Source organism: Oryzias melastigma, linkage group LG5 (assembly GCF_002922805.2).
Source record: "Oryzias melastigma strain HK-1 linkage group LG5, ASM292280v2, whole genome shotgun sequence".
In the NCBI taxonomy this organism is placed as follows: Eukaryota; Metazoa; Chordata; class Actinopteri; order Beloniformes; family Adrianichthyidae; genus Oryzias; species Oryzias melastigma.
The window spans coordinates 10,010,180-10,024,986 of NC_050516.1; the positions used below are offsets into that span (position 1 = coordinate 10,010,180).

At 36.8% G+C, this 14,807-nt stretch overlaps 1 protein-coding gene across 2 annotated transcripts in view; it reads left to right on the forward strand.

Annotated features, from left to right (window-relative positions):
* The first annotated feature begins 1,770 nt into the window (after positions 1–1,770).
* The window catches only part of quo (quattro), a 43,367-nt gene continuing 30,330 nt past the window's right edge, over positions 1,771–14,807 (forward strand). The window contains exon 1 of one of the 2 annotated variants that reach the window (XM_024270671.2): positions 1,771–2,399. In XM_024270671.2, coding sequence (XP_024126439.1) covers positions 2,397–2,399 — 3 coding nt within the window. In that variant the 5' untranslated portion in view covers positions 1,771–2,396. The remainder of the gene's footprint in view (positions 2,400–14,807) is intronic. The other variant, XM_024270669.2, reaches the window with a different exon arrangement.

A 14,807-nucleotide genomic window follows, 5' to 3' on the forward strand; every position in this document is an offset into this window, starting at 1 on the left:
GGTTACAATAAAAAAAAAAACTAAAAATAAAATGCTGTCAACTACTAAGCATTAAGAGCTATTCTAATAAAGGTTTTTCTTAAATAACATTTAATAACCTTGTAAGAAGATGGGTAATTACTTAGTACTTGTGTGGTACCTTATTGTATTTTTTGTGGTACTTACTATTAGTACCATGAAACCCATAAACTTGCCAAGTAAACTTTTGGATTTTCTTATTTTTGGATGTTTTTTGTCTACAATGCCCACATTTCTAATGTATCAAATATCATTTCAGCTTGAGCTAGTTGGTATTCCTTCAAAAATTTTAAGGCAATAATTGGACGCTGTTTTTCACAAGCTCCACAACTTCTAATTTCAACTTTTTTTTCCCCAAAAAAACTTCCCAATGATGCTGCAAGAGTTATAAGATTAGCTAAAATGAGTTATAAGATTATAGATTGAAATAGATTGAATTTCCTGGTCAAAGTTACTAAAGGCGATTAAAAAAAAAAATTGCCAGCTAAAGGTAAAAAAAAACTTTGGTTGTGACTTGAGCTGGTACCGTTTGTGTAAAACTTTGTAAATAATGTTTTTTTTTTCCATATTGTGGGAAAATGACAAAAAAATTACACTTTATTACAAAATGGCCACCAAGCCATAAGTCCTGAGGACATCCCATAATAATTTGAAAGCTTCCTATGGATGTCCCCCAAAGTGTGTTTTGGTTTTGTTTGTTGATTTAGATTTTTTTTTAATCCATAAAGAATTTTGACTTATTCCTTGTTTTGACGGTTGTGATGTCACCATATCTGAGGCCGGGGATCGTACAGTAAGAAAACAGAATTAAGAAAACATTCTGGTCCTTGCAGTCTGGACGGCTGTGAGACAGAATAATCAGACCTTCTGGAAAAGTTTTCTTTGAGACCCGAGTTATCTGGAATGAAAGAAAACATAAACTTTTTCTTTTCCATCTGTGTACCATTTATGTCAGAATGCAGGTAAACCACAAAATAATTGAAACATCACTTACAACATACTTTAGTTTGATAATGTTTCCTCAGCTGCAAAAAGAACAAAAATCACAAAGTTTTTGAGTACATTTGCACATGTGAGCTGGTAGCTCTAAGTTAGGAAACTAGCAGAGAAGGTTTTTCTTTCTTCCTGTAATATTAATCAACATGATGGTAGACAGAACTAGGATGGAGCAAATGCCAATAAAGGCTCTGCATTTGTTACTCCTCTGGTTTGAGAGGAAAAGCCTATTAGCTTTGGTTTCTCTGTCAGAAATTACAACAAGTCTGGAATGTTCTGGAGGGTGCAGCTCTGCAGAGAAACCACAGACAGATGAGAGGCAGATCTTCACAATTCCAGCTGCAACTTGGTCAGAGCTTTTTATTAAATGAGATGGCTTCTCTCTCCTCCCAGCACAGACATTTCATGGACTTCTGTGGCATTCCTGGACTTTAAACGCACAAACAGAGGTGCAGACCAGCTGGGCGTTGCTAGTGTAAACCTTCAGGGTCACGTGAGAAATAAATGTGGGCTTGTCAATCGCTTTCATCCAGAAATGAGGGAGTCTGGCTTTCATTCTCTGTTCATCCTGGATCCACCTTTCATTTCCAGCTATAAACATCCACAGGGTAGCGACCTACATTCCTCTGACCAAATATGACATTATAGCAGCAGTCATGAGTGCTGCTTGGCTCAGCCTCTGCAGGGAATCCCTCTGTTGCCCGTGATATGAGTTAAGACCTGGGCAGTCTGCCGGAAGACAAAGGAAAGGAAATGAGAAACTTGGAGCGGGCAGAAGAAGAAAGCCTGACTTTACCTTCCAAAAGAAACTGGGGGCCATAAACAAGGGGCTGGATCTATGCAGCATGTGTACTACATCTATGTTTACATGAGGACATGTTTTGATTCCTTTCGGGACAGCTCTGACACATTGGGAGGGTGTTTCAGCTTCTGCTGTGTGTGTTGGATGTGTGTTAAAGCCCGTGTGTGTGAGCGAGGGCGAAGAAATGCTGAAAAGCCTCGAGGGGGATTTCCTCTGAAAGGGAATGCTTTCTCCTCCCCCTCTCAGACAAGCTTCTCCTTCCCTCTTCCCAGCCTCGCTCCCCCGATGCTCAGAGAAAGCCGGGAAGCGAAGGAGAAGAAGTGAAAGAGGAGCTGGAAGATCAACAGGCAGCTTCTGAACTTTCTGAGGCACGACGACAGTGTGCACGGAGAATGGCGTTAACTTTACTTATTCATCAAGGAAGGCAGCTCACTGTCATGTGGATGTACTTCAGCCAGCTTCTATTGTTGATGTTCTAAACATGGCAAGTCTCCTATAGCCAAGGGGGGCAGTCCTGAGAGAATTCAAGGACCAAAAATGACTAAAGTTTCCACCTCATAGTGAAGAAAGTCCTGCAAACATGGTAAAGTAACATCTCCGTTTGTCTCTCGTGTTGCTTTTCTTTACTTTTGGCTGTGAAACAACAAGATTCCAGGCTTTGAGCGTGCCTTCCGCTTGAATGAAGGTCTCGGTTCCTTTCACTCTCTCAGTGAAGTTTAAAGACCAGAAAAGACCAAAGCATGAAAAGAACTATCGCCAGATGTCTCCTGCACTGCAAAAATACAACCTTTTACAAAGTATTTTTGTCATATTTCTAGTTAAATAGATTTTATTGCACTTGATTTAAGCAAAAACTAGCTTAATAGACACTTTGGAGGGATTCGTTTTAGGACAATAAATCTTGCTGATTCATTTGATCTTGGAAACATATTTTTTAAGCAATATTTCTGATAAATGTGAGTTGTTTATACTTTAATTAACATTTTTAAGCAGAAGTTTTATTTGTTAATGTTTGCTTGCTTGATTTAGAGAAACTAGAAAGTTTTATTTGACTCGTAACATAAATAACATTTAACAACAACGGGACAGAAGTTATTTATAATTATAATTTCTTAGACAATTTTATCAAATAAAAAAGTGTAACAGTACTCTTTAAAATAATTAAGGTCAAGAAAGAAGGATAGTTGAATTGTTATAGCTCCTAAAATTCGATAATTAGATCATTTTCAGGGTAAAAGTGGATAGATCTACCTATTTTGAAGATACAAAACTATTTTTGTGGAGCTATATTTTGTGCTGCCAGAACTATGTATCTAAAAATTAGTGCTTATTGGGGTTGGTATATCGATCTAAGTATCGATAGTATTGATACCAAGGTGAGGTACTGATACTAGCGTAATGAGATCAATACTTTAGTTGCAGTTTTTTTTCAAAGCACTGAAGAGCTTTTACTCATGTCTGTCTGCAGTGTTGCCAGGTTGGACAAAAAACAGCACAATTTGAGTATAAAATATATGTATTTTACAGTACTGCTTTTGTTTACTTTTCACTAATGACTGATACTTTATTACTTCCTTCATTTTTGTAAATATTTAGTTATACAGTAGAATGTTTTCACATTTTGCAATAGTTATTGTATTATTATTATTGTATTATACCTCTATTAATTTACATGTTCTATTTCTAATGCCTGTTGAGTTCAGGTTTTTGTAATTGATCAATTAATATCTTTATTTGCCAAAAGTCTCTTTCCTGTGTTTTACTAAACACTTAATGAACAAAAAAATTGTGTATTTCCAAATCTATTCTTTAATCAAGCATTTCAAGAAAAAAAAAAAGTATAATATTGGTATCAATATCGGTGATACTAGCCCTGTAATTACACTGTAAAAAGTGAAACATTGGCTCAATTAACAGAAGTGCTGTAATTTGCAACAATCAAAAAAATTAATTTGTATCAAATTAAAATTTTGTGTTGATGGTTTACACTCAACTTAAAAATTTGATTTGATAAAAACTAATATTTTGTAAATATAACAAACTACAGAACTTTTGTTTATTGATCCAATGCTTCAGTTCTTTGGTATTTGATTCATATCCTAATTCTCATTATCTCCCACCTCTAGTGTTTATAGATTACTTCAAGTTATGATTTTGTCCTGAAAGTTCAGAAGGTCACAATTTATTGTAAGAAATTGACAAACGTCAGTAGTTCCACTGGCAGATTTTTTTTTCAATTTTAGAAGAAAAAGCATCATGTTTTTTTACATTTTAAACCTGTTTTAAGACAAACATGTTTTCCAGTGAGATTGAAGAAACTTTTGACTCACCAGTGATTGCTTGATGAGATTACTCATCACTTCTCTCAGTGAGCATGTCCCAACTTTGTCTTTGTCTTCTCTTGCATCACCCTCTGCTTCTGCTTATTAAAGAAACGGCACAGCGCCAGCTTCCCTGCAGTCTCCAAAGCTTTTTGTTGTTGGCGGTTCACATCAACAGCTCAGAGCATCCTAAGTGTCCACACGCCGACAAAGACACCGAGCAGCACATTTCCTTTTGTTTTGAATCTTTAAATCCTTTCATGAGGACTTAAGTGATGCAGACGGTGCCCATACTTGAGTGAGCTGAGAGTTCTTTTGCCAAAGAAAAAAGGTCTTTGCATGTGAACATAATGGATTCTCTCTTTATTTTGTTTACATTGAAGTCTTTTTTATGACTGGACTGGTCTGAGTCCAGTCACAGAGGACTGTAATTAAAGAGGACAAGAGAACCACTAGGTGGGAATGTGTTAGCTTTCCAGAGAGATGTTTCACTTGTGTTGCTGCTACAAAAGTAGCTTGTCAAACCGTCTGTAGCAGTGAGACCAATAATTTACATGCTAGCATGTCAGAAAGGTTAGCGTTGTGTATAAAGTTGTTAAAGTTTGTTTAAGATCAGACTTGGAGGACTATTACCAACCACTGCACTTTGTCTCCCTCCCCAAAACTTGCACACACATGCATGCACACTCACACACACGCAGTACACTTGTTTGGCCAGCCTTTATAGCTGTTTGTTTTACTTTTAGCATGAGTGATGTTTTCCTCCGTGACCACCCTAACGTACAGTCACATGAGCCTGCAGAGTCCAAACTGTCTGATTCCTGCAGCGTGCATGACCGTGACTTTCTGTCTCAGCTGAACTTCAGAACAAACTCCAGATTTCTGATGCATTTAGTTACTGTGTTATACAGTAAAAACAATAGCTCACCAGCAAGGGCAGACTTGTCCTTCCAAGGACTTTGGAGCGGCATGTGATTTGTCGTTCTGTCAGCACAAGAGCCTGGTGTAATCATTTTTACTTAGATGCTACATTTAACCAGTTGAACATCGCTTTTTCTCTGGAAACTTGAGCACCGACAAGAAATGATTGTCAGTCGTCACGTTTTCTTAGGATTCAGCTTAATATTTACTTAATATTTATTTCTTTATTTTTAAATATAAAGTCAAATGTATTTAGTAAAGAAGGTAAAAATCCAATACAGCTATGAAAATTGAATATCCCAAATATTATTGGATTTATTTATCTTTGTGTGGCTTTTTAGAGTTAGACAATACAAAACTATTACAGTTATTAGAGACACTTTAACTAGAAAATGACCATATGAACTCTTACACTGCATGTTGTGTTGTGGGAAAGAGGATCCCGATGTGGATCAAAGAATAGAATATAAGTATCTCACAACAAGCAACACATTTTTTTTATACTAAAGGTAATAATTATATTTTTTATCAAAGAGTTTTGCTTCTCCAATTGCGGTTTTCTTCATTTTCAAATTATAAAAGCAGACAGAACTACTTGATCAATAAATTGAGCAGAGTTTCTTATAAATAAAAGCATTTTAGTTTGTTGCTTTAATCATTTGGCTAGTGCAGGTTTTTTGACTTCTTGGTGTTTTGTTGGGTAAAAATGCTTTTTTAGATTACTATGTTGAAAGATTTTGATGCTATTTTAATTTACTTGACTTTAATTGAATATCATTATATTGAATTCATCTAATTTGACATGTGTGTCCTGTATGACTTAAAGCAAAAAAGTCTATTTATGATTATGAGTAATAACACTTTTAAGGAGATAGCATTATTTGCAATCATTTTTGCTAATTTTTTATTTATTTTTTAATTGAATTGGATATCTAATTAATATCTGAAATTGTTTTTTTTATTGTATTAATCCATTTCTTGAAATAAATCTATACATTTATAAAGACATTTACAGACAAATCTCAAACCTTCTAGCAGATTTACGTAACATTTCTTATATCTTAAGAGCATGAGCTGCAGAACATCCAAAATGTTTTACATAGATTATATAAAGTGCTTGGAACTTTTTTTAAGCCAAACCCTGCTGCTTGTCTTTAGCAACTCTCTTTGCTGGCGTTCAGCTGATTTCCCTTTTGCCTGTCTGATCCTGTCGTTTTCATGACAGCAAGCCAAAAATGTTCTTCAGAGCCTTTGCTCACCTTCAGTCATCTGAATATCAGGTGTTCCTTTGGAATCGCATGCTGCAGTGGTTGCACAGATGACTCATTTGAAGACTGCTGATGTTTTATCTTATCAGTTTCAGCTCCCGTTGTGTTCTGGAGACTTTTAACTCTTATTCTTTTTTAACATTTTCAGCCTCAATCAACTTTTTTTTTTTTTTTTTACATTTAAGGTTTTCATAAAAATGTATAAGTTTTGAGATGAATAGGAAGTTTTGAAAAATATTTTCTAAGGAGTAACTCAGAGGTCTTGGCTTAAATGATGATATATTTGGGGCTATGATTGATTACATCCGTGTTATTACAGTCACTCCTCCAAGACTCAACATTGTGTCAGCAGCTTCATGGCCTTGTGGTGGAGTGTCTGCCCTGAAACAGGAAGGTTGTGGGTTCAAATTCAAAGAAGTCCCTAAGAGTTGGAGCCAGTGCCTCCCTGCTTGACTCTTAACATGAAGGGGCTGGACTGGAGGGTCAAACCATTAAATGCTTCATGACTGCGGCTGTAAAAGCTCAACTCCCCCCAACAGATGGGCCAAATGCTGTGAACTTATTTCACACCAGGGTGTGACAAAATTACCTTCAGGTTTGGATTATGTGTTTTGAGACAAAAATTGTGCATGAATCACGATAACTGACACTCCCATGACTCACTATTCATCTCTTACTTTTTCTTTCAGTGATATTGCTGACAAAACTTGTCATGGATCCACTTAAATCCATTGACTGTAATTGAGAACTGGACTGAGGGACTCCTCCCTACTGCCAAACAGGAAGTTCACGCAACCTTCACAAGCCAAAATCCCACTGAATTTTATAGAGAAATAACCTATATTTGCTCAGATACTATATTTTAAACGTGTTCTAGATAATCATCATATTTTTAGCAATATTTTTACTACATATAGTTGGTCAGTTATAAACTGGCCAATCAGACGCTTCAATAAAAGTGGGGGGTCTCCACTAAATGTTCCAAACATTTGGAAGACTTCATATAGCCCGCTTTCAAGTAATAGGGGTGTAGACTTCTAACAAAGCTCACTATTAGTTGGTTGCCATAGAAATGTTGACTCAAACTGAGTCAAGATTGGCCCCAGTCATTCATTTATTCATTCATTCACTGCCTATTGGCATTTTCTGGCTCCAACATTTTTTTTAAATAAACTTTATTGTAAACATGAGTTTCGGTACAAAAGAAAACATGCAAAATATCCATTAAAATACATTTTAGATCTATTAAAACAGCACATAAAAAATAAAAAAATAGATAATATAAAAGACCAGGGGTAGAAAGAAACAAAAAACGTCATACAGTGAGTAAATAAAAGTACGAGCAAAAAATTACAGTTTACATTTTCAATGATTTTGTATTGAAAACAAATTTTAAGATATTTCACAGCCTTTTGTTTTTTGTTTTTTTTTAAGGATTTATTCAATTTATAGTTTGGCTTCCACCAGAAAAAAAAAGGAAAACTTAGGAATTTTGTCAGAAAATTTGCATTTATGGATGTAAAAATTTAGTAAGTAAAATAAATAAATTGATAAAAATTGAAACGCCAAATTCTTATGCTGGTGGAAGCCAAACAACACATTCTTACAAAAAGAGAGAGCAATTTATAAGAAAATAAATTGCAGAAGATTTGGCAGAAAGATTGTAAAAAGGGACAAAATAGATGAGTTACTGTTTCTTGAGAACATTTACAAAAAGTACACAATGTGTCAATGTTGGGTTATTTCTGGTTCCAACATGGCCGCGTCCATATCGCTAAAAAATGGTGACTGAATTGACTTCATTAGGTTGGAGCTGGAAATACTCATTTTCTTTTGGTAAAGTCACATTCACTCAGTCCAGTTCTCATAAACAGTCATGTCAGCTGTTATATTTTGTTTATGATCTTTATGACTCTTGCAGTGAAATATGGTAAGAAATGTAGAACTTTAAGAGGCTAAAATGGGCTTTTCTGATTTCAAAATATGCAGTAGAAAATCTTGGTTAATCAAGGAAATACCCTTCAAAGTAAACCCTGATTTAATAGGTTACTTTTACTGTCTTTGAAATGATAGATGAAGAACTCAAAGGGAGATTAAACTGTGTCTACAGAGCTGAGATCCAACTTCCTAATCTGGATTTTCTTGCTGGTTGATGACCTGAAGGAGTTTCTAAACAGGCATAAAACTTTGGGGCTATAATAACAACTGTGTGCTGCTGCAGCTGATTCCAACCCTCCATCAGTTGGTAACGTTTGTGCTTTGTAAAAGCTAAGGCGGTCAGCTTTTGTTGAACCAGTCCGAGCATGCAGAAATCACTCGGAGTGAATGGCATACCTTTACTTATGTGTCACTTGTGCTTATGTTTTGGTTTCAGCCTGAAGGTAAAACGCCAGTCCACCTCTTATGAGCAATTTTAAGTGCCACTCAAAACGGAGACATCACCTAAATGCTGTCAATGTTTCCCATAAAGAGTCATTTCAGGTTAGCTTCCCACAGAGTTACATTGTCATGTGCTTAACTTCACTTATCTGGGCAGAGGACACAGGCACATTTGCAATATATGGCCTGACAGTTTGTTTAGACTGTGGTTCAAATCTGAAAGAAGACTTTCTTCAGCCACCGCCTCAGGCAGAGTTGTGAAACCTGCACTTATTAGCTTAATAGCAACTCTGCAAAAAAAACCTGAAAACAAAACAAGAAAAATCCCAGAGGGCCTGAACGGTGGTCAAGACAAAGAGAGATTGAATCTTTAAAGAAATGTCTCTTGTGCGTGCACATTCAGGTCAAACAATGACCTCTGTTAGCCTCTGAGGCTCTTTGGGTTAACCCACAGGCTGTGGTGGACAATAGTGGGGGCAGAGGGAATCCCCTTGTTGAAGGTGAAGAGGAGGCAGGGGTGGAATGTGTTCAGCTGGACAGTCTCTGCAGATAAAGACTTTGCTTGACTGAATGCTGCTCAGTGTGGGAATGAAATGCTCCGGCTGTCTAGTTGAAGTATGCAGAATTCTCCAGTTAACTTAATTACAGTATTGTTTTGGTTTGTTGTTTTCTACTCTGTTTGTCAAAAGAATCCAGAATATTTCAAAGATTTTTGTACTTATAATTGCAGTTTTGTACCCATAATTTCAGTGAAAGTCATTCAAACAATATCCTGTTGGATTATAATGAAAAATGTCAGGTGATCCAGGATATGACATTCAATATTTCCATTTACTGTCATGTAACTTGTTAAAAAAAAGTTAAGTTGGCAGCCATCACTAATGTTTCTGAGATTACCAAATGATGATTCATACTAGCCCAGAGAAGTTTTGTTTCATTATAAGACATTATATAGATGTTTTTCTCTCATTCAAACTGCTTGCTTTCATGAACAGACAATAGACACACATGTAGGCAGAAATATATGCAGTCATCTCTGATGTCAGCCATAAAGCTGAAAATGAAGGAAGGACTGACGTTTACTTGGTTTATTTTATCAATGTTCCCCAGCGGCAGATGGGTGGGACAAGACAGAGTTTTAGGTTCTGTTGGGTTCATCTACCGGTCAAATCTAACCTCCCCCCAAAATGAGAAAATCGGATTAAAAATGAAATCAAGAGGGTTTACTCAAAAGTAAATACACATCATCAAAGATAGCTAGACTAAACATAAAAAACAGTTCTGGGCTTATTTAAATTTGGAGTTTTTACTTTTTTTTTAATTTTAGTTTGGTTTGGTTTGAACCTCTTTACCTCAACTGAGAATAGAAACTTCTGCAACCGGCCTCCAGTGGTTATTTGAGGGACTGAAACATTCTTGGTTTAAATTCAGGGACAGAAAGTAGAGGTTCCGATGAAGCATGTAGCATGTATGAGCAAGTTAGCATTAGCATGCTAGCATTAGCATATTAGCCTTAGCATTAAGTGTAAATCTGAAACCCAAAAATGTGATTACTCATCCCTGAATATAATCTGATTGTAAAGATACTAAAACAGAAACATCATTCAGTTTCTGTATTTTCCGTATTATTAAGAACACCTTAAAGCCTTATTTTTTTAAGTTAAACATGACTGTGCACATCTGGAGCACCTTATAAATTGATTGAATAAGCACAACCAAAATTAGTTTCAAAGCCGTTCTGAGAGGTTCATGGTGATGTGAAAAGGTTTGGTTTGTTGATGTGAATACGCCAATAGAGATAATATGTAGCAATGTCAGACTGTACTTTTTTTGTGTTACTCACAAGGTTAGGGGTTAGTGTAGCCTATGAGTTATATAGGCTAGAGTTGCTTGTTGTGTACGCAAAGATAGACGGCATATTGGAATGCTATAGATGGCTGTTTATTGCTGTGCTACAATTGCACAAACAGTTCTGGAAAAACAAGAACGTGACTTTACACAACTAAATTATTACTGTCAGCTGATAAAGGAGAACTTCTAGAAAATATTTTAGGCTGGTCTGAGTGAGTTTACTCTCAATAGTGAACGTTTAAGCTCAACCTGTAGTCTATTTATAGTCAATGGTAGCATCTCACACTGTTTCCATGTTTTGTGGCAGAACCATCGATCTTTTTTGTTTTTTTTTAAGGATGGCCGTGGTATATGTGTGTTCAACCACAGATCAGACCAAACAAACCGCTTGTAACCAGATAAGCAGAGGAAAAGAAACCAACCACGATTTCCTCAGTAGCGGTGAGTGAAGAGAGTAGAACCCAAATCCCCAAATCCCCATCCGGCAGGTGAACGAGGGGTGCCTGCCCGGTGTTGCGCGGGTGCCGAGTCCTTCTGATTGAGGCTGGGTGGGATCCACTTGCACATTTGCCCAATGGCGATGTGTCATGTGACCAGTTCCAGCTCGATAAGTCCCGGCGCAGCATACTTAAGGCGAACACCGCCCGGGGCCATGGATTGAAGTACTTACTCTGCCCTCTCTCCCACCTGACCGGCATGACTGTTGACTGAAGAAACCAGCTCCCAGTTCCTACGACCGCGTTGCACCGCCGCAGGCAGACACCAGCCCATGTACAACAAGCGCAAGCGATGCTGATTCCACAACCAACCCGTTTATAAACATGGAGCAAAGAGTCTAACAGCTTGTGTAGCTTTAAAATCACAACCATGCATCAGGTCCAGCGGGTTAATGAAAAAGATAAAAGCTCAGGACAAAAACGCTCGCTTTGGATTATATTCTACCCGCTGATCGAGTCACTGAAAACGTCACGTGGCCAAAGTTGAGTTCCTGATTGGCAGATGCGACGCGGCGACCTGTCAAACTTCAGATATTTACATTTTGGCTGCGCAGCTCGATTTGCACCTCGTCTCTCAAATCGAGCTGCTGCCACGCCCATCACTCAAATTTCAGATTGCCTCATGTCGCCTCTGTTCCATTGATTTAACATTGAAACTGGCCGCAGCTTAAAAAGCTTAAAAAGTCTGACTGATAGACAGACTTATCTCTGACTCTTTTGTCGGCTTATTGTGCCTTATAGTTCAGTTTGACTTTTATATGACCTAAGTTTGAAAATAGATGGTGCGTCTTATAATCTAAAAATGTGAAAAAAATAGTGTTTGGATTACAGGTATTAAGTTAGAATCAATATAACAAGATGCCAAAAGTACTGTTATTACTAAATTCAGTTGTGATTTCTTCAGCTGATCTTAACAGATGTTTAATAAACTTGACTCATGCTCTTGGCCTCCACCAGGAGACTCAGGGCTCAGCTTTTCCCAGAACTGTGTCACATGCACAGGCTGATAGAGGAACCTACAAGCCCGACAGTCACCCTCCATAAATTCTTTTGTTTGACTTGGTCATCTGAACAGGGTTCACACTGAGCTATGCTGACGCTCCTCAATTATTACCAGCCAAACGAACAAAAGTAAACATCAGTCACAGGGAAATGTTTCAGTCGCAGTCTGAGCAAACAAAGAAGATTTATGTCTCACTGCAGCACAGTTGAAAAAAAGTGGGAATTAAGCTGGAGTAGTCATTTTCCTGAGGTCTTAGTTGAGTTAAAGTGAAGGATTAGCAAACTTGGAGAGCCGGAAAACACATAATCCATAAAAAGATGGCTTGACATACGTGGCTTTCTCTTCGTTTTATTGCAGTGAAACAGTGTTGTCTGTGATTTAATGATTACAGTGCTATGTAATTAGAAATTTGCAGAACAATCCAACGAGAAGGAAAGTCGGAGGATGAATGTTTGCATTGTTTAGCTAAAATTTGAGAATTGTGCAACAGTTTTCCATGAATAACTGTTTTCACGACGAGACCAAGGGGCTAAAGAGGCACAGCAAAGAGATAAGTTTGGACAAGACCAGAAACTGTTCTCTGCCCTGGAGGGCAGAGAACAGATGACGGCCGGAGAAAAGCTGGAGAGGAGAGCGGGATGACAGCGGGACAGGGTTTAGCCTGAGGAAGAAGAGCAAATGCTTAATGAAGGTGGCGGAGCAGAAACAGTGCATCACCTTCAAAAAAACTGTGTTTTTTAAACACATTTTTTGGCATTTTTCTAGTAATGTAGGAAATATATATATATAAAAGCTTAAAATTGCATTTCTGACTCTTTTTTTGTTCAAATCATGAGTCAGGAGCAGATAAAAAAATATAATTGGAAAAAAAAGAGTGATGTGAAAGCTAGATGGCTCCAATATTGCTCGCTGTTTTGGTTGCACTGCTAACGTTTTGGGAGTGTGAGGAGCTGTAAACTAGCAGGAGAGGGTGTAACAGATGGATGATGGGATGGGGAAGGATTACTCCATGCTAACAGTCCCACACACAATTCAGAGGCAAATTTCTAACAAACTCTTTGCACTCTGCAGAAACTATGTCATAGAAAACAACAGTTTCTTTGTTTTGTCATAAAACAGCATAATTATAACTAAAATACCACTGGGATCACTTTGAAAATAGATCAGAACTAGGGCTGTGAACTTTAACGCACGCAATTAATCAAAATAATTAATGCGTTAATAAATATTAACGCACATTAACTACACCATGCGAAGAAACAGTCCTTCAGTCTTTTACAGCATGTGTTATCACACTTTGTTTTTGTATCATCCCACTTATATCATTTTTAGCACTTAATTCTTGTCTCTTTTTTTTTTTTAATCACTTTTTCACAAAAAGCAGATTGTTTGATGCATGGTATGGCATGTTTTCATGGTAACATAACGACGCATAGATGATCCTCGACAGCAGCAGCCAATGAAAGCGATATAAATGCTGATCGTCACAACAGGTTAAATAAAGCATCAGTTCAGAGAGAAAGTTCACCTCTTAGTGCTTGTTTTTTTGTCCAGAAGGTTAAGAAAAACCTATTTTTTTTCAGGTCTGCAGGTTTATTTCTCATGGCTGTAGTCAGCATCTTCGTTTTCTTGCAGTAATACTGCAGGCATGAAAGTCTTTCGAGTTCTGCTTATACTGTTGTGTTTTGTCCTCACATTTTACACTTCTGGGTTAACATTGGTAAATTTAAACATTTCAGACAACAAAAATGAAAGAACATTTTTTTTCTCTGGCCTGTTTTACTCAAAAGCTTCATGTTGTCATATTAAATTTACCAAGTAAAATATTGTAATTAATTGTGATTAATTAAAACACAATAGTCGTATTAATCTGATTTTTTTTTAATTGATTGACAGCACCAATTAAAAATAAACGTTCTAAATGTACAGTTCTGTGTGTGATCTCATAATGTGATTATTCACAGACAACAAGTGGTTACGGTAACGAATAATTTAAAATAAGAATTGCGATTAATTTTTTTTAAAGGTTTATAATTAATTTGTAAAATTTTTGTATTGATTCTTGGCCCTTATCAAAAGATGATCAGAGAGGATTTTTTTTAAATAATTAATGCATATTTATTAATTTCTTTATGGTTAAAGTTTTGATTTTAGAGCTTTCTGAAGGATTCCCTACAGGATGGCCATGTGTCATTTATCAGTATTATTAAGCCCAATCTGAATTTTTTCCTTTCCCTTCATTTATCCCTCCAAACGGCATGTTATGAAAATATAGTGTCACATATTTCGGATGTTACTTTCGTTCGTTGACGTCACCAATAATTGGTCGGCTAGCATTAGCGCAGAGCTTCCAGCGCTGGAATATACATAACAACAGCGGTTTTATCACTTTAAAAAGGTCATACTACTACATAAAGTCATTACTTACATTTAAATGTAAACTTCTGTGATTCAGAGAACACCTACATGAAGAAAAGGGCTTCTCAGCGTGGCGTGGTTTAACCTCGCGACGGAGGACTTGCGGAGGGTCGGATTTAAAAAATACATTTCCCGGACACGACTAGCCCTTAAACTGCCTTTTCAAATCAGAGGGAAAGGGAGAAGGGAAGAATTTGAATTTGGGCCTTAGACTCAAATTAAACTTATTTCATATTCTGTCATTCAGGACGCCTGTGTAAACTGTGTAAGAAAAAGCTGTTTCTTTAAATTCTAGTTATAGGTTATAATTGTGAAAAAATGGAAATAATATAT